At 40.4% G+C, this 21,526-nt stretch overlaps 1 protein-coding gene across 2 annotated transcripts in view; it reads right to left on the bottom strand.

Annotated features, from left to right (window-relative positions):
- The window catches only part of angpt1 (angiopoietin 1), a 68,202-nt gene that overhangs the window by 41,617 nt on the left and 5,059 nt on the right, over window positions 1–21,526 (bottom strand). The window contains exon 1 of one of the 2 annotated variants that reach the window (XM_028597383.1): window positions 20,036–20,945. The exons of the other annotated variant lie outside the window; for it this stretch is intronic. Within the exon in view, the coding sequence (XP_028453184.1) occupies window positions 20,036–20,443 (408 nt within the window). The 5' untranslated portion in view covers window positions 20,444–20,945. Of the gene's footprint in view, window positions 1–20,035; window positions 20,946–21,526 lie in introns of those variants that run through there. 2 annotated transcript variants of the gene reach the window in all.

Genomic DNA, 21,526 nt, shown 5'->3' with positions numbered 1-21,526 from the left:
ATCCCTGCACCCAATTTCCCCTAATAAAGTAAAGAAATAATAATAAAACCATGGGCAGAATTTGTTAGCAATCCTTCTCATTTTTGTATTTTATAAGCTGTATCAACACATTTTTGAGTTTGCCAAACTACAAAATGGAACAATGTACACTCTGCCAAAGATGTTTTTAAGGAGCGAAATGAGTGGTACTAGAGCAAAATTGGAGCGGGGAGATAAGGCGATGCTCCAACATTTTAGAAATCCGCTCTGTGCTCCATCCAAAACCCTCACCCTCCTAGCTCCACTCACATGCTATAGGTACATCCCATGACTCTTACTGGATAGCTCCTGGGTCCTTGATCCTTGGCTGAACCGGAAGTGGTTCTGTCCCTCATCCGCGTAAAGTACTTAAGGACCCATTTGACCCCCTCCCAGACAATCCTGGCTCAAACACTGTACTAAGTTATACATTTCCTTTCGTGTTTGACTTGTACTTTAAGCAGATGCAACCATAACAACGTCTTGTGGTTTCTTTCCATGTTAAATACTAATAAATACAGTGAAGTACAACTTAAGCATGAATGTATATTTTCACAAATCCTTCAGTTACAATTCCGGCTCTCTAATGTCAAAATGGGCCCAAAAATTAATCCAATTAATTATGCGTATCTGGCAGTATGGGAGAGGAAGTACTTGCATTCACCCAAGACATGGGAATGCGTAACGAAACCCAAACAACCAAACAAACTCGGACCTGCTCATTCACCCAGAGGTCTTAAACAGTGAGTACCAACAGAGGGGCAGTCTAAAGTTATTGTGACGCAAGTTGTCCAACATGGGAATCTTTACTCAGGGACACATCTGGGCAGGAATGTCCCTGATGATGGCTTTTTTGTGCCAATGCTACAGGCCATGTCAGTCTGTCCCTTTTACTAAAGCACCCAGGGATACCAGAAACCCACCATCCCACGGAGAAGGCAATTACATCCAAATATTTGAGATAGCATTCCAGGGTACCCTCAAAACATCACAGCAGGGGATTCCTCTGCCAAAAAGATGTAGAAGTAGATGCAAAAGGACATGTTTTGTTTTAAGCTCAGCCATGACAGAAACATTAATGTTGTATGTTAAACCTCCTAGACAGGCAAAACTTCAGGGAAAAAATGGCTCCAGTGTTCCAGTTTCTGTGCCAGCACCACTATCTATCAAGCTGGGTGTCTCTTCTAATCAAAAATGAATGGGCGTTTAATGACAGGGGCAGTTTCCTTTAACGTCACATTCGTGTTTATCTTTCATGCTAACATCCCATTAAGCGAGTACTTCAGAGTTTATAAACCATCACTACATTCGTCCAGGGTTACAATCACCACAGTGAACGCCAACCACAGCTTTATAGTTTCTCTCACTCTCTCTTTCTGCCTGTGTTTTGCCCTCCCCCTTCTTTCTTACGATCTCTGCTTTGCGTTGCTTCTATCACCAAAGAAAGACGGATTGACGCTATCGCATCGGGCCCAGATTATGTTACTCACGACGAGTCATTTTCCACTCTCCCACTGTTGCTTTTGCTAGGGGCTAACACACACCAGGCTATATATCATCAGTGGCTACATGAGGCACTTTTGAGTACAGATGGTGGAACATTAAGGCAGTATGGAGTATGTATGCATGTTGGCCTACATTTCCCCTAAGTGACGCTGAAGCGACACTCAATCTAAACATAAGAGATGAGCAGGAAGACGAGGTGCGTTGGTCTGACTAACCTCTCCAGATGGAGCTGCTTCAGGCTGACCTGTGGCTTACCACTGGTGTCGGAGAGGAGGGAAATCGATAATGCTGTTGATGATAAAGTGCAGCTCACAGCCACTATTGTATCACTGCCATGCTGCAACATTAGAAACATTTGCTGCTGCCTGACCTTCAGCTGATGATGGATGAATGTGCATGTTTGTGTCTTTATTGTGTGTTGCTCGCTGTGATACAGCTCTTTCTAGAAATGCCGCAGGATAAACAATTTGTGAGTCATGCATCTGAGTTAGTTAGTTGAAACAAGCATGGCAATCTGACTGCAATTTGTCAGATATGCTGTAAATCATCCAAAAAATGAATATTTGTTGGGAGAGCTAAATAAATCAAAATGAAATAGGAGGATTTAGAAAAGCACAGAGGACACACAGTGCACTATATGTATAATCCCTGGCCTTTCATGTGCCCAGGTTTCGTTTTTTTTTTGTTGTGGCTCAAATGATGAAAACAAAGTGTAACTAAACTAGGATCATGATGTTAAGACAACAAAGCAAAACATCCTAGCACATCACACAGGAATTTCTACAGACCTCTGAAGTACAATTATGAACAAAGCCACATCTGCGCCAAACACAAACAGCCTTACAATCTCATCCTGTAGTCCCATGTAGCTCAGGGGGGTAGAATATGGCCCAACTACCGACAGAATAAAGACATTTTTCCTTAACTTTCCAATCTCACCTCAAAGTCACTTTAGTGGAGCGTTTGATCATATCACATGTTCTCTATCAGTAGAGGTTTGCCCAGTTGTCATGGATTTATAGAGGTTTAGATTTTCTTTTCTTTTTTGCAATTTCAGGACTTCAGGAAGTTGACTTAAAAGTTCCAGGTACTAAATGGACCTTTGGATTAATTTTGTTTTTGTGAACAGGTCAAGAATAAACTTTGAAAACTCAACTTTTAAGCACGAATGAGGAGGCTTCCATGACAAACTACATCTGCTGGTCAAGATCACATGATATGATCTAGAGCTCCAGAACAGCCATTAAATGGACCTTTAGGTGAGATTGTCAACTATTCAACAGTTTTTCATATTCCAAGGACCTTAGCTGTATACTATTATGCATAAGTGACATTTCTTTATTCAAGCCAAAATGTTTAGATACACTTGCTGTAAAAGGAGGACATATGTTTTCAATATTGTTCAGAAAGGCTTTCTCTGGTTTGGCATATGTCTTGTGCAGAGGTGGAAAAAGTACTAAAATATTGTACTCAAGTAAAAGTACCAATACTTTGATGAAATATTACTCAAGTACAAGTAAAAATACCTATCTGAAAAAGTAGTTCATTTAAAATGTACTTTAAGTAAAAGTTACTTAGTTACATAAAAAAAAAACTGTAATAGGACAGTAGTGGTCATAAAGCCCAAACTATTTTGTTTTTAATTAAAGAAAAATCTATACACATGTATAAACATCTATACAAATGTATACACATGTAATAACATAACACATGTCACACATTACATTTAAGACCATTAGAAATGTATAATGTGCAATTTTAGTTCAGACCATCCGATAAAACGTTTTCAAACAATCAATTGAAAGTACCATACATTGTTAGTTCTGAGGGCCATCCTTCTTCACAAACAAACAACAGTTATAATGCAAATCAAGGTCAAATCGTGTGTTTTGACTCCATAAATGGGTTAGACCCATAGAGTGTTAATTATAATTATTAATATTCTAATAGTCTATGGTTAGACCCTAATGTTCACAGCCCAGACTATAGCAGCTAGCGTCTACACACCTAAGTAGCCCGTATGAGCTAATTAGATGTAGTATGTGAATTCATTTAACCAGTCTCCTACATACGTTGTCCTACGGAAGGGGTGGGCAATTCATTTTCCGAAGGGGCCACATGAGAATCAGGGACTGTTGTGGAGGGCTGGACCAATAGGCTAAACTCAATTCTGCTCAAAATTAATTTTATGTCAGGCGGCACGTTCTCAAATGTCTCTTTTTTTTCTGGGCATATTAGCGCAGCAGAGTCCAACAAACACTCGTTAATAAACTCCCCTTCAGAAAATGGCTTACTGTTTAAGCTGGCTTTCTTCAGATGTCATTTTGGAGGGATAACAGCTGATTTACGTTCATGCTAACGTCTCCCGCTCAGTTCGCCCGGTTCGCCGCTCGCCGACACATCCATGGGTCCGACCATAGTCTATGGGTCCGAAACGTTGCAGTTCTTCTTCTACTTCTTTTTAATTGTGACTTGCAACAAGAGAAGAAGAAGCTGCATATGTTCGCACAAAAAAAGTTATGGTCTGGTGCAGAGCTCTGGTCTGGTGTAGTCATTCTGGGCCCAATTCTTTTTTTTTCTTCCTTTCTTTCGTTTTTTTTTTTTAACTCAGTAACGGATGGGATTTGTAATGTAACGAAATACAATACTTCACTCAAAATGTAATCAAGTACATTTTAAAATACCGATTTTAAAAACTACTTGAAACACAACAAAACTACTCAATACAGTAACGTGAGTAAATGTATTTCGTTACTTTCCACCTCTGGTCTTGTGCTATTCTAAACATGATGCATCACTAAGATGTATACATCTACATTCATAACACAAGTGCTGTTTGACAGTCGCTGAGAAAATGTGACAGCCTCTTTTCTGTCAGAGCTTCACCTTATGACTGTAAGAGTCCAGAGAAGGAAGGTCTCTTTGATCCTTTTAAGGCCATCAGTTAAGCTGAAGGTCATTTCATCCAAACACAGACTCATTTGTAAGTCAAACAATGTCATACACAAACACATGCAGAAATGGACATTAGTGTGACACAGATTTGTCTGTTCACACGTGCAGTAAATACACAAACACACAGGCCTCTGGAGGGTTCGTCTCTACATCTTAGAACCACTGCAAACATGTCAATTTAAATAAACTTCAAGAACCATTTGTGAGCATTTGTATTTTGGTTGTAAACGCAGACCCAAAAAGCACATCCATCTGTTGGATCAATGACATATTTATGAGCGACTTCCTGTTAGGTTACCGTACAGCAGCACATTGTAGGACTAGACTGTCGGCTACTGTGATACACGTGTACTTTGAGGAGGAGATTACTAGAAGAAGACAATACCATTTTTTTGTATCGTCACTGTTAAAATCAATGGTACACTAAATGAAGGTTAGATCACTAAACCACCTAATTAAACAGCCACCTTTCGTACCTACAACAAACAACAATACCAACATGCATTGCTATAAAAGCCTCATGGTATCTTATTAAAGAATGATCCCATGGGGTATACAGATTTTAAATTTTAAAAAAGCAAATACCGGTATCAGCTAATTAGTATCAGGTAGGGATGTAATGATACACTCAACTAACAATTCGAGATTTTAAGTTCCTGATATGTGCTCCTGATATGATTTTCTCCCATTTTCTTTTAACAGAATGAAATGACTGAAAAATATTCCTTTATTTATATAAACTGTGGAAAACAGCAGAGAGTGCAACTGAAATAGTATTTCTTAAAAAAAAAAAAAAAAAAAAAAAAAAAAAAAAAAAAAGAGAGCTCCTCACGGATGACGGAGCTTCTCACCCCATCTCTAAGGGAGACGCCAGCCACCCTCCTGAGGAAACCCATTTTGGCTGCTTGTACCCTATTTAAAATGTAATAATAATTTATAACAATTTTTTTCACCAGTAATTTGCTGTTAAACGACAAAAAGAAGAAATACTAGATGGCAGAGGGGTATTTTACAACACTGAACGCAACACAAGCTTACAGAGCCTGACCCAAACACAACACTAAGTCACACACTAAATCACACTTTACGCCGTTTAGCTGTCAGCATTTTAACCGTGTTTAAGCCAGCTTATGTTACAAACGGTAGGCTAACGGTAGGCTAACATTACCTGCTGTATGTTAACTAGCGTCATGCTCTACGCTGTTTATAAATGGCATCGTGATTCTTTTTGTTTTATCTCTACCGGTTGTAATCTTTATTCAAATTGATTTTAAACCGATTCACGATGTATCGCTACATCCCTAGTATCAGGCAAGAAAAAGTGATATTGGTGCATCCAGTCTGCATCTTCATCAAAGCATAAAAAAAACACAGGGTGTGCAGCCGGTGTTTTCTATCAGCTAATCACCTGCTCTGACATCACTGACTGGGGTGTCACCAATAGTGCAACAAGCTGAAAGGTTGAAGGAAAAGAAATGTGGTGAAAGGTCAACAATGTGAATGATTTTATGACGACGTTTGACCTGTTCTGTACTAGGTTTTGAGGGTGTTATTTTTTAACAGTGGGGGATACATAACACACTTGACTGTGTCACGTCTGTAGTCTCTGTGCCAACTCCAGCCCTGGTACTGAATGTGAGAAGCCTGGCTCGGGGCCCAGACGAGGCACGTATGGAGTGCGTTTTCAAAACATGTATGCAGATTTGTGGGGGTATGGTGTGTATGTGCGTCTATATCTTTGTATGGGTGAATATGTGCATGCGAGTCTCTGCACAGGCTGAATGAGGGGTCACACCAATCGCAGCACTTAACCAATAAAACAAGACCTAACGCACTTAAGTGTCCAAACCACCCTCAGAAAACCGAGACAGGTCTATAATCAGACTGCCATTCTGCATAGTTCCAGACTGTCTACTATTACGATGTGTGGGACTCACATTGTAAGTTAATATCACACAATATTCAACCACCAACTCTCCTCTCTCACCCACACAAAAGGACAAAAAAATTTAAACAAATAAGTGAGGTAATTTCTGGATTTGAAATGGAGGCTTCAAGAACAAGGGGCTCCTATCCCACACCACAAGAACAAAACAAAAATAATGGAGCCAAACAGTCATTTGAAGAAGTGTTTTGCACTCTGTCCCTATCTCCTTTCACCCTTTACTTGCTTCCTGTCATCAGTTTTCCACAACTCTGATTCTACAGGCCTTTTTCCGTTTCGAGCATCTCTTTCATAGCCTGACAAGCCAGACCCACATCAAGATGTTGGGTCTGGGAACTCATCATTGGCAGGGCTCAATCTGAGGGGCGGGATAAACGGTTGTCTTTCAAATTCCCTCTGCACTCATAGCCAACCAGAGCAGCTAGTTGATAGATTAAACTTTTGCCGTAACCGATCAGCAAAATTCCGAACACATCTTCCTTTTTTAAGAATGACTTCAGTGCTTAACTCCAAGTCTTCCAGAGTAGCGGCTAAAGCCGATTCGAAAGACCGCCGTTCGCCAGCAGCAGCAGCCATCTTCTTGGTTTTCAAGTAGCAGGGAATTCACACGGAACCGTCGCAACTCTGCCATCCTTATGTTAAGCCCGCCTACCAACTCTATACACGATGTGATTGGCCTGACCAGAATTCGTTTTTTCCAGCTTGCAAGCCAACGGAGAGTTGCTAGACTGACCCTTGCTGCAAATGACATTTGCTGCCGCTAGGGTGAGTCTAGATTTCTAGGCTCTCTTTCAACCATCTGATTGTGATTTTTTGTTTTTCTTCAATTCGATATTGCGACACTAAATGCACAGGGCTAAACTCCAAGAAAAGGTGAAACGGTTTTGTCCTCCGGAACCTCTGGAAGGCTCCCCAGTGTTGACAGACAAAGACATCCACTCAAAAAGCAACATCTGTTGGGGAGAGTCAAAGAGACACTGTGGGGAGAGCCGGCCTCAGAGACAGCATGGGGGGAGGCTTCAGGAATTTTTCTCCCCACTTTACAAAATTAACATATAGAGATACAAGGGGATCAAACAACACGACTTACAGTAAACTTCTAAATTTGATGAACATTAATTGAGGCATGTTGCAAGAGCATTACAACTTCTGATTTTTCATTCTCCTGCTCCCTGCCAGAGCCAGCAACACTTGACATGCATGTTTTCTTGCCGTTATCTTTTCCTGGAAGTAAAGCAGCTGTAAAAAAACAAAACTAAGACAGTGACTGACACGTTATTGTAAATCCACAATGTGTAGACGTTCTGCGGTAACCATCGCGAGGAGCTCAATTTCTCAAACGGTTTTTATTTTATTTTTAATGCCATTTCAGTTCCCCTGACCTTTATCAAACCTTGATTTACAGTGCACAACCTAATTGAACCTGAAGGCTGGAGAAAAATAAATAGCAGCAGATACGGGTGAGTAATATTATCATCTGCTCTGTTTATCAAGTCATTTTAAAACAAAAATACAACAAAGATAACAGTCGGTTCTAAGACTGAAATAGGTCCAAACACAGTTGTGTGATTTGCTGCAGGCTGTGATAACACCACATTACTTTCCTACTGACTGCACACTCAGATTGACTGTAATGTCTAATGTTTCGCTCTATCAAAGCTATTACTATCTCATATTTGGCTCACAATCACTCAATCTTAGCAGCGGCAGAGATACAGCCATGAACCTTGTGCTTTTGGCAACTCTTCTGACCATAACTTACACTCTCAGTACTAATGACTTCCACTTGCCTGCCCAAAATAATATTATTTATACTCATTCCCTTGTAAAAAGCTTTTGCTGTTTCAGCCATTTTATAAAGAAAATATTGAAATGCCACTGTAGAATAAAATATTTCAATATCATTGCAGAGCACTCACATTTATAATACGCTACAGCTATATTTAATATTTTTATGACAACGATGGATCAAATTATAAGGCAAGGCTGATCATTTCTCACTTCTCGCTTCTGAGCAAGTAAGCGACCCGTTAGTGAACATGTTGGCATATTTAGCTTGAAGTCTGACATTTACCTCTGGAGTTGGTGGAGACCAGATCAGAGCTAAAAGAGTGTGACTATTGGACTCATATTCAGCGAGAACCCTGAGACAAGTCTCTAAATTAAGGCTAAAGTAGCCCCGTGCGGTTATAAGATTTGTCGATTTTGTGTTTATAACGTGTTTTGCTTCCTTAAAGTGGCCTAACAGTGGGAGTGGCTATGGTGCGGCTCTGAGTGGTCGCATTTTAAGCTCTCCGTAGGAATCTGCTTAATGTACTTATCCTGAGTTAAAAGTAAACGCACTCCTTCACCAAACTTAAGTTTAGTGCATCTGTAATCTAAGACATGTCAACCAAACAATCTAAAACCAACTCGGGCCATCAAAAAACAGGTTCAGAACAAGGCTGACCGGCTCGAAGAAACAGGAGAAGATGCTAGCATGCTAACCACCGATGTGCACGCTACATTTTATTTTGCAATTTGGGATAACGGCATACACTCCAATTGTTTTAAGAACGAGATTACAGTCATATGTGGCCTGGTTGAAACTGTTTATGCTTGACTTTATCTTATATGTTTTCTAATCTAAATTTTAAGTTTATAGCCTGGAATGTTAGAGGTATAGTGGAGTTGGCTAAAATTAAGCAAATCCTCAGTAGGGTTAAACAACTCAAATTGTTAGTTGTATATCTCCAAGAAACCCATTTATTGTCAGATGAAGTGATAAAGATAAAAAGGAGATGGCCAGGGCAAGTAATATCAGCCTCCTACTTATCACACACCCGAGGGGCGATGATCTTGAGCCATAAATTGATACCCTTTAAAGTGGACGTCATCCATGATATGGGGGGTAGGTACCCGATTATCCAGGGTACATTGATAAATGAGAAGATAAACATGATTAATGTATATGCCCCAAACAAAGACAATCCCAAATTCTTTGAAAATGTATTTTTATTAATTGCTTCTCTCCCTGGGAAGGCTCTTATAGCAGGTGATTCCAACTGCACTTTAGATCCTAAACTGGATCGGTCAACTGGGATGGATTCCTTTCATATACAAAGTAGGAAGAAACTGTTACAGTATATAAATGATCTTAAAGCTTACTTAAAGCCCAATACGAGGAAATTTCCACATCAAAAGCAGAAAATAGTTTAATCCGGCTCAAACAGAGTTACTATGATCAAGGTGAAAAACTGGGGAGATTGTTAGCCTGGCGAATAAAGAAATTAGATGCAGACAGGGCAATTACTGCAATTCAAACTCAGAGTGGAGCAATAACAGACCCACAGGAATTTAATGATACTTTCTCCATCTACTATAAAATATTACATTCATCCGAATCCCCAGGGAATCTGGAAACAAAATCTGAGTTCCTGGATGATCTTTATATTCCTCCCATATCAGACGATTTTAAAAAACAAGAAACTGGATGCCTCAGAAATTGCTGGCGCCATTACATATGAGAGGAGGTAAAGCCACAGGCCCTGACGGTCTTCCAGTTGATATCTACAAGATATTTAAAGATAAATTAATTGAACCCCTTTTTGCTATGTATGAGGAGGCCTTTCAACAGAGTTGTCTTCCAGATTCCCTGAGGAGCAATTATTTTGAAAAGTAAGTCCCCTACCAATTGCACATTCTATATGACACATTTGGGAAATTTTCAGGCTTTAAAGTAAACAAAAGAAAATCCTCTATTATGTTCTTGAATAGGTGGGAGCGAATAAATCCGGTGATAAACCACCCTTTCAATAATGCGGCAAATGGATTTAAATATCTCGGTATCACCATTACCCCAACCATTAAAGATTTAGTATCCTGCAACTATGATCCTATGATTTCTACAGTAACTGAATCCATGAATAGTTGGTCATCAATGCCAATCTCCCTTTTAGTGCGTGTGAATATAATCAAGATGAAAGTTGATTTAAGTTTTTATACACATTTCAATCCATCCCTTTACCCCCGCCGCCTCAGTTCTTCTCCAAAATGAAGCAACTATTTACTAAGTTTATTTGGAATAACAGGAGGTCAAGGTTGAGACTGCCACTTCTTTACCTGCCTTATGAGAGAGGAGAGTTACAATTACGCAATTTACAATGGTATATTTGGGCTGCTCAAATTAGAGCTGCAACGTACTGGTTTTCGCCTGAACCTTACTTACCATGGGTGCAAACTGAAAGTATCAGGCCAGCGACTTGACACTTATTTATACTCTGCATCTGTCAAAAAACTGAAGCGGCTCACTGATAACTCCTTTGTGAGAAGGGGTTATCTTACTTACTATAACATTCTGGTGAAAAACCATAAAGACTCTACTGAGCTTAACAAAACTCAATGGATAAATGACTTACAAACAGATATCTCCGAGGAGGACTGGTCAGAGGTGTGCTGTAGAGCACAACTCTTAACAATAAATACCCATCTCAAACTGATTCAATATAATTGGTAGGGCTGGTCCGAACACAATTTTTTGAGCTTCGAAGCTTCGGAAGTAATGAGCATCGAATATTCGAAGCTTCGGAGAGAGGGGGCTGAACACATTATTAGCTCTAATAAAGGCAGGAAGGTCCGTGTACATTTTGATAGTTTGTTTTTTCGTTTGAACCACAAAACAAAATAACGAGAAGCCAGCAGTTTTTCGTTTGTCGTTTCAAACCAAAAACAAAGAAACGGTAAAAAAAAAGAGCCGTTCTCCGTTTTTGGTTTCTGAATCCAAAAACAAAAAACGACTAAACCAAATACAAATAACGGTCCGATTTTGGTTTTTTGAAATTCCTTTTTTTATTTCTGTTTGAATATCTACATTAAAAGAAAGACAGGCTGGCCACGTGACCCGGAAGTAATAGTAAATAAAGCCTATAAAAATAAAATCCAAGCTTTTAGAACGGTCATAATATGCAGCACTAACGTTATACCAGAGTAACGTTAGAAGAAAAAAAAAAATCCATCAATAAATAGGCTTATATAAACCTGGACCGAAAGAAATATGTTAGCAACAGTAGTTTATTACAGTGATTTAATATTGTGCCTATCCACGTACACATCACCAGTCACGTTTAATGAGCGCATGGTTCAATACAGTTGGTAATATTAACCTAGAACTTATTGTGTGTGCAGAGTTGTTACTGTTAGCACTATATTACATTAATATTTAATGTGGTTTCGACCGTAATGGACCAAACTGTTCCCCCTTTCTACCAGCAGTGTATGAAGGTAAATATGGTGCAAAAGATGAGAGCTTGTAGAATACAATGTGAAAAAAAAATCTGAACTATGTTAAAATTTGCACTTGTAAAAGATATTCACACACGTACGTGACCTGAATTTGAAGTTGCAGAAAAAATATTCACAAATGTGTAGATTGATATTTGCATGAATAAAATGACAGCTGCAAACTTGTAATGCAACATGTACTCGTGTACTTTATTTCTTTTTACTAAGGTTCATTTTCCATCACAACCACAACTCAGTGATTACAACCTCTCGAATCTGTCACTGCAACTTATGTGCTCATCTGCGCCTCGACTTTTGCAACACTTCTTGCAATACATTTGGTGCGAAACTAATTTGTAACTGGGCTGTGGAGCTCTGAGCCAACGGAACGGGGAAAGCAGGGTTTCTATCGCCAGATGAGGGACAACTCTGTCCGGCTTAAGAGCTAGCATGGAAGCTTAGTGGAATAGCAAGCTAGCGTTAGCCAACTAACCAACCAGCCTGCTTCTAAATAAATAACTTTTTATTATCTTAACACTTTTTAATAATCAAACTGAAACACTGACGGTTAGCTCCAGGTCCCGCAGCCGCAGACGGACCGTCATCAGTGGGGATCGGCCAGCGGAGCAACGTTACTATTGTCAGAAAGCTTCGCTGCCGACCTCGACCGGCAGTCGGAGCTCGGGTCAGTACCCAATCCGTTCCACCTGCGCAATCCGTTCTGCGCATGCGCAAGATGTTCACGCATGCGCAGATGATAATACCGTTTTACGACCTGCCCGATCTGTTCCACGCATTGACATATATACAATGGACCAATAGACCCCGTTGCTCTGGACGGAGACCAGCTGTTAGCTGTTAGCTAAACTAACGTTAGCTTAACTGTGGAGGCTGACGGACGGCAGACCGCTATAATCAGCTAGCGGTTAGCCAAATGAACTGTTAGCTAAAGTAACGTTAGCTTCAAGAACGGATTGTGCAGGTGGAACGGATCGGGTACTGACACCTGGGATCGGGTACTGACACCCAGCTTGTTAAATGCTCGAAGTGGGCGTCATCGTGTACCGACAGTATCTTCTTCTTTGTAGTTTATTGGCGGTTGGCAAACCAACTTAAATGTGCATTACCGCCACCAACTGGACTGGAGTGGAACGAGAGATAAAATAAATAAACCAAAATAAAATAAAAAATAAATTAAAAAAACAACAAATATTCGAATGTCAAATTTTCAAATCGAATACCAACCGACCAAACAAATATTCGAATATTTGTGTCCAGCCCTAATAATTGGATTATGAGGACTTATGTTACTCCGGAAAGACTGAATAAGAATAATCCAAATATTCCCGATATGTGTTAAATGTAATGTCGAAAAGGGCACCTTATTTCATTGTCTGTGGGACTGCCCTGAGATACGAAAGTTCAGGAATGAAATTAGAAATACATTTTATAAGATTACCTTACATCCAGTGCCTGACAATCCTGCACTTTGCATTCTTAATTTGTATCCAAAGGACTGTATGTTGAACAGCAAAGAGAGGAAAATTACAGACTTATGTTTAGTACAAGCTAGACGCTTGATTTCTCTATGTTGGAAAGATGTCAAGAGCCCTTCTGTTGGTCGCTGGCTGAAAGAACTATCAGCATGCCTTATCCTTGAAAAGTTAACATACACAATGAAAAAGAAATCAGCTGTATTCAAAGAGATCTGGAATCCCTTTCTTGCATTCTTGGAGAACTGTGAAGTCGAGGAAACTCTGGAAACTTGAAGGCGATACGTCCCTAACTGTCGATACCTCCTTAACTATGTGATGCTAAGCTGTGTATGATTATATAATGTCGTTACCCAGTTGTTGTTTTTTGTTTTTTTTTTAACTATTGATTTTTCCTTTTGGGTGGGGGGAGTAGATTCTTTTATAGTTTGACTGTTATATGCTTTGTTAAATGTATCAACATGTATTTTTGTAAACTGTTAAAATTCAATAAATACATGTTTATAAAAAAAAAGAAAAAAAATTGGCATAATAAAAAAAAAATCAATTAAAAACCGGTCACTTCCATACCCGAGTGACACGCTGCAGAGCACTGACATTCATTAAACCTCCGGCAACCAAATGAAGAAAAATTAGCTCCAATACAGAAGTGAATGTACTCGAGGGCACTTGGAAACACAAAGCTATGAGAGGAAGCTCACAATTTATTCCACAGATGCATCAGTGGGTGCCAAGCTACAAGGTTTCAAGCAACAATGTTTTCAGAAGGGATATCATAAATCCTGCACACATTTTGCCAAATGTATAACCTTATAATTAAAACAAAAATAAATCCCCTATAAAGTGCCCACCAGAGAGCGATTCACTTGGATGAGTGATGGAAAAGGAATGCTTGCATTATAGCGGCAATAAGGTAAACTAGACAGATTCAAGACACAGTGAAATTACCGAGAAATTTACCGCTTCATTTATTGAGCTTTAAAGAGACATAGGTGTACAATACCTGTCTGTCCAATATCAAAACCTCCAGCATGTTTGGGGCCACTGGCTGCATTGAAATATGAGTGGAAAAAAGGGGGTCTCAAAACAAAGTGGCTTGCCATATTGAGCGTGACAAAACTACTAAATGCCCCTTTTCCTGAAAATCAGGAACATTAACAATGTTGGGCTCCGTTTTCACGTCCATGTGGAAATAGAGGCCGTAATGTTTTTCCCTATTCCCATGACATGCTAAGCACAGAGCTCTGTTTCCTTTCCGCATTCAGTCATAGTGCAAGTGCGGCCGAGACAACTTTTCTGGATGCTGTTATTGTAGTGTCCTTCAGCAATTTCCATGGTTTCCTTTTTACAAGTTTTTGGGGTCAGGAAGGAAGAGCTTTTTATTCCTCCGAGCATTTCCTTGCCTTTCTGCATCATCCGATTGTTAGTTTTGGCCCACATTATCAGTGAAAATAAACTCTCATAGAGGCAGTCACCCCTAAAATAGATAGCTTTCTCCTTGGATCCCCAGGCATGCTGTGTGGCCCTCTGATAGCACTAAGTAGAGAAACATATTCACCCTTTCTTGTATGAACTCCCAGTATGGAAGGGAAACAAGCTGCTGCCCATGTCGGTATATCCTTTTAAACCACTGTTTATGCAGCACATTCATGTTCGTCAAGAGGCAGAATGATGGGAATTTCACATGGATAAGACACTGCCGATAGTTTCACCGCCCCCCCTTTGTTCTACAGCTTAGTTTGGCACAGGCCGTCCTTCTCAAGAAACACTGCTCTGAACCACTTTCTACTGTCTCCACCAGGAGGAACATGAGAAGATCTATTACTTTCACTCCCAAGAATAGAAACAGAATTTGGCTTGCTGAACTTCCATCTGTGCCAAAATGTCATTGTCCTTTAAATGTTAGAGAAGTAGATAGGATATTCTCAGAATGTGCTGTGAGATGCATGCTTCATCATTTTGAACAATGCAACCTTTTCTTCATCTTAAATAACCCATCCATACTCATGTTTCCAACAAGAAACAATGGTCTGACTGATCCTCATTGCCCTTCAGCTCAGCAGAAGCCCAACAGCTAGAGTAACAAGCACTAAAAACAATGCAATTTTACACCAATCTGTTCATCATGTCACTTGCTACACACAAGTAGAGCTTTGATTCAAAACGCAATACCAACATTTTTGGTCAGCGGTCAAGTACCGAGAGCTGGTACAGAATTCTTAATTGCCCAGGTTTGTACTTTTCTTAATTTCTTATTTAGGGAAAGCTCCAGTAGCTCACTGTATTCAGAAAACATTGTCCTTAATATTTGTTTTAAAAAAAATTAAGTAAGGTTCTGAAAAAAGCATTGCTATGGAAGCTGGTATCAACTAAAACTCAGGCATGGAATCAGTACTAGTACCCAAACATTTGGAACAATAACCAGCCCTACATGTTGCAGAATCCATTTGAAGATTTAATGGAATAGTTCAGCATTTTGGGAATCATGCTTATATGCCGTTTTGTTGAGAGCTAGTAGAGAAGACTGATACCGATCTCGGATATCAGAGTGATATCGATCTTCTCAATAAACTCTCTACAGGAAAGTGAATAAGTGTATTTCCCTAAATGTAAAACTTTTCTAAAGCACATTTGAATCTGGCCCATGGTTACATCTGTGACTTTGTTGCTCTTTCAGTGCTATTGCTATGTCGCATACACACTGAGCGCGTTTCACACGAATTCGGCGGCGCAATTACATACAAAGTCAATGCAAAGATGCGAATAGACGCAAATTCCCAGCACGAATGATGCGGTGCGAATGTCGCAGCGCAAATGAGACGAGGACATGAAATTCCCATAATTGGCGCCGCGCTGCAAATTTGCATGAGTTAAATATATTTTAACTTGAGTGAGGAATTTGTGCGATGCTGTGTCGCGAAAGCCAATCGGTTTTTAGGATCTCATGATGTCCTGACGTTTAAGCAGAAATGGAGGAACACATTACTGTAGCTGTCTGTGGGCACTCAAAGCTCGATATTACCTCATTATTTAGACAGAGACCAGATGATAAATAGAGCCTTCTTTGGGAAATGTAAGCAGGAAAGTTGGACTACCTGGTAAATTCTGAAATGATAGATCTGTTGTTGTGTTTATGGAGCAGCTCCAATGTTAGCACAGCCCTGAACGATCTCAACTCCATCCAGATAAGAAGCATTTTAAAAGTGCTTTGCTTCTTGTCTTGCGGACAGACCAGATAAAGTATGAATTCAGACTTTTTACAAATAAATAGGAATCATGATTCAAAACTGTACTTCCAAGTAGCGCTGGAAGTAACAGACGTCCAAACATAACATTTACTTCCTGGAGAAGGCAGTAAACATTAACATGCTTCTTTCTCAGACAGATGATATTGTTAATCCAGACAGGACGTCATTTGATTTCCCCACGTATCTGGGACTTCCACAGCAGGTACAAAGCAGCAATAGTGGTTATTTGGCCATATTGATGATGGAAAGAAACGTTGTTGGTGCCTACAGCTCTATACTGGTGGGTACACGAGCAGTGTGAGTAACGCGATTAAACAAAGATTATCCAAATATGAACCCTGCGATCAAACGCGAATGATGAGACAAATATTTTAGTTTGCCTTGGTGTGCACATGCCATTAGAGTTGTAACGCAGCCAGTCTTTTGGTCGACGAATCTCTCACACAGTACAACATAAGACCACCATTTTAGAATGATTTCTCAAACGACTGACACAAAATTGCACAGTGATAATTATTTTTTATTGATTGTTATTATTGTTGTATGTGTAAAGTAGCTCGTTTTCCTGCTGCAGGTCAGATCCAGGCTAGTCGGCCTTGCAGGCAGAACAGGGAAGTAATTCTTGGACAAACACAAGCCACCTTTGACTGGTCAGGAATGTTATCAGGGTCCATATACTCTACCCTGGGTTGAGAAAGGAAAGATCTCAGTCTTAAAATGCTTCCCCAACAGCTGTTTGCTACATCACTCTCTGCGTCTACCCCCCACACTGGACTGAGAACCCAGGCACGGGAGCTATCTGGAACGGTCTCCTCCGTCCATCTCTTTCATCAGGGCTGGCTGGAGCCACATCAGGGCAAGCTTTCTGTTAGACAAGCAGTAAAAACGCTGGCATGATTAAGATAGATAGACTGGCCAGGACACTTAATCTTCAGTCCAATGAAAAATGTTAACTGCATCCTGATGTTCCCCCCCACATGCAGTGCAATTAGGCTGAATTACCACGGTGTGTTTAAGTGTCCCCTCTGAAATGTCTACACCAATTCTTTTCTTGTGCAAATCTTTTATCTTTATTTTTTAAACAACGAGCATCCAGGGAATCATCACACATTTTTAAATATAATCCGCTACCTACTACATAAAATATGAACTTGTTAATATTTGATTTTTTTTTTATGAAATATAATCTTCTATTTGAAATTAATTTAATGAAATGTCTGCGTCCCTGCAAAACTCCAGAGTGGCATGATGATGATAGCGTTGGTGGTGATGGCAGACGTTTCCACACACTCCCCTTTTTCACATCTGAGGAGAAAGTTACTCAAGAGGTCTCATTAGTCAAACCTTCAGTCTACCAACGCTGCCGCTGTGTTTTCATAGTATCACTTGTACTATCACGGACGGATGAGGACCACTGAGCAAAGATAAAGCCGGTGTTATTTCACCCCTGGCCTTTCTTGACACATAGATCGCTTTTGGGAACCATGCAGAAATGCACACAGGTTTTAAGACTTACAGTGAATTGGTGTAGAAACTTATCAATTAAAAAAAAAAAGGTGTAAGGGTTTGTTTCTTTAATTAGATAACCACATATTGGTGAAACATAGTGCAGATATTTTGTTTATCGGTGTTTTAAGCCCCCCCAACCTCTCCTCGCAGTGCTGCCTGAGACGTTGGGGCACACACACACACACACACACACACACACACACACACACACACACAAGCTGATTTTTAACAGATTCTGTCCTGAAAGGTTAACAAAAAGATCCTCCTTGGATTTGCATCTGCTCTGTGGTTTAGTAAGATAATCTGAATTTACAGGAGGGTGGAGCAGCCTCCAACACTACACCTCCCTCAACATCTCACTGTAACATGCTGTAACCAACGCCTGGGTAATTGATGAGGAATGACTATTTCCTCCAACCTGAGTGAAAAGTTTACTTTCTGAGAGCAAATGAAAAGCAGGCACACAGCAGAGAAGCTTACACACATTTGGGAGGACACGCTGATTTCTAGTGAACAGACTTGGGTTATTGATGAAGTTAAGGTTGATCAATTCCCCAGTTACACTGTAATCCATCTAGTCCATCAGGTGTTATCTGTGCATGCATTTGCTTTGTAGACAAGAAATAAACTATTAGTGTTACGCAATACATCACAGATTGAACCTGGTAATCTTATTGAACAATAATTAGGAAATTTGAGGATCCTGTTCTGCAAAATTTGGAATTCTGTTTATTTGATTCATGTATTCAGAGAGATATTGAGAGAGTCTCGCTTTCTTTGGAGACACAAAGTCTCAAAGCTTAGAAAAGCAGAGTGCCTGCCAAACCACATCAGTGACAGTCTCATGATTCGCAACTCATTAACATTACAGTAGAACCATATTTGAACATAGTAAACACCATGGTGGCTCTATTAATAAATTGTAATTTGGTTGTTCAAGAGTAATTAACATGACTCATTTCATACCATATCAGCTCTATAAAATGAGGATTATATTCTATACAAAAATCAAATAGGTTTATTTATGTATTTCTTGCAAGTCTGGATGTTCAAGTTACACTCACACGTCCTTGACTTGAATAAATAAAAGGGAGCATTCTCTTTCTCTGTCTTTTCCTACTCTGAGTGTCTCTGGGGGGTTTCTCTGACTTCCTGCCATTAAAGAGACAGCCCACTGGAGAACAGGGGGTGACTGACATATAACTACCTCTGCTCTATGACCGACGCTCGGCGCAACTCAGTCGGACATCTGTGGAATTTACTCAAAGGGTAGTTTACTCAGGAAAAAACAGAGATAAAATGTAGGAACAAAATAGATGTTTGATGGACAGATATGGAGCGGCAGACAACAGACACAGCGGTTCAAGTCTGTGGGGGCTAGGAAAAAAAAATAAAAAAAAAATCAGACAGCTGTGAGACATCCAGAACAGAAAGTTAAATTTAGAAAAAGTACACCGTTACATAACAGCCCAGCAGGGTTAATATAAAATTGTGCTGCCAACTCGGTCTTCTAGATTATTAAATACACATTGTGTTGTCTGATAGAAGCTTTGTTTCTACAAATTGTCAAATTATAATAAACAAAGAAATACAGCTATTGTGCTAATTGACCACAATGTAATTTTGAGTTTATCCAATGATTTTAGGAGGTTGCTATGAGACCAAGGACTAACAGAAGAGCACATGACGTAATCCTTCCAGTTAACCATCCTTGTGCGTGTTTTCACTGACATTTGTGCATCACCCAGACAAAAAAATTTAAATCGCAACCTCTAAAGCACATAAATTCTCCTTCTTACAAACACTTTGACAAACAATGTGTAGACTACAAGAAAAAAGCAAACACAGCCCAGTTTTAGTCACAGAGCCTCAGAGTAACCAAACCATGTTATCTTGAGAAGCCACATCAGACACTGCGAAGACCACACACACCCACGGAAACACAAATATCTCAACAAATATACTACAGCGTGACCACAATAAAAGAAATGGATCTGGTCTCATGCAGGGTTGTTGCAGATGCGATTCAATACCCAACCTTTTCAACAGGGATCTCTTAAGAGGGAAATTCAACTGCATTCCTATAGAACCACCCTTCTTACCTTCTGTAGCCACTGGGTATAATTCTCCATAATGTGCTCGAGCTGCTGGATCTTCTGGCTGGGAAACTCAGGCTCAGGTGGCGGAGCATCTCTCTGGAGAGAGTTGGCGTTGTGCTGCGGGCCACCAGCTTTCGCTTCCCTGCAGGAGCCTCCTCTGGCTCCCTCTCCCTCAGGTAGGATGAACGTGTAGGTGCACTGGCCATGCTGGATCTTATGATAGCGTCTGTTGCTGTTACTGTTACCACTTCCTCCACTACTACTGCTGCTGCTACTGCTACCACTACTGCTGCTGCCACCTGTGCTGCTGGTTTCCGTCCCTCTCCGTTGCTCCCCTCCTCCGCAGCTCACAATCACCAGAAATGCTGCCAGAGAGAGCATATGGTGGCCAAAGTTGTACCACAGCATCATAAAAGCCTGGGGTCAAGGTGGCAGGTGAATTAGGTTCTAGTATCTTTAGCTGCTGCTTCTTCCTTGTTAGGCTGGATGTTCCCTTTTAAAGCTGGATCAGAAAGTGGTTAGGAACATTGTTAGCCTGTGTCATCCATCCTCACATTGGACCTCCAGCATTGAAAGCTACTGCTTCTATCACCACAGACACTTACACATGCTATATTTCCAAAGCTCCTTTAAGTTTTTGTCCTGGCAGGAGAAGTTGCAGACATGTCTTGCAGAGTGACAGCTTGGTTATAAATCTTGATGTTCCTCCAGTGATTCAAAGCCAGACTGTGTGCATGCATGTGTCAATCTGTGCATTTAAAATAGGTGCAGGGCAAGCTGGGATGGTGTCGTCAGACCTCCCCTGGTCTCTCTGCCTTTCCTTCCTCCTCTGCTCTCTGACTTAACGACTGGGGAGAGTGAGAGAGACTCTCACTCTGAAGAACAGCTCTAAGCTTCCAGCACACTCTGCGCCTGCCCCTCGCAGAGCCTGCAGAGGAATGTGAGTATGTGTGCACGAACGAGTGTGTGTGTGTGTGTGTGTGTGTGTGTGTGTGTGTGTGTGTGTGTGTGTGTGTGTGTGTGTGTGTGTGTGTGTGGCAGAAGAAGGACCCCAGTTCAGAGGATGTGCTTAGACTATGAGGATCGGTTTACAGGCACTGCTGACTGCAGGCTCATGTGGCTGACCTGCCTTTTTGCCAGTGTGTTGACACAAAAAAACTAAACGTGTGTTCAATTTATCTGCTCCTGAGATGAAACTCTACTCCCTTCTATACTGTACAATGACAGGTGCTACATCACAAGCAGCCACGAGGGAGGTATACGTCTAGGTATTTTAATAGTCTACTTCTCAACTTTCTTTTGTCTCTCCACTGACAATAGAAAACCATCAGCATGACAAGAGAAACCTTCATAGTTGTTTTCATCCTCTTCTCAATAGGAGGTGGAGGTCTTCCAAGCACCTTAATATTTTCATCAAATCATACCCAATATTTCTGTTACAGCCATTAATTGTATTCACATTCATCATTTACCTCTCAATTAAGTCGTTAGCAT

Source organism: Perca flavescens, chromosome 14 (genome assembly GCF_004354835.1).
Source record: "Perca flavescens isolate YP-PL-M2 chromosome 14, PFLA_1.0, whole genome shotgun sequence".
Taxonomy (NCBI): Eukaryota; Metazoa; Chordata; class Actinopteri; order Perciformes; family Percidae; genus Perca; species Perca flavescens.
The sequence above is the reverse complement of the archived record's forward strand: the minus strand, read 5'-3'. Positions and strand labels throughout refer to the sequence as shown.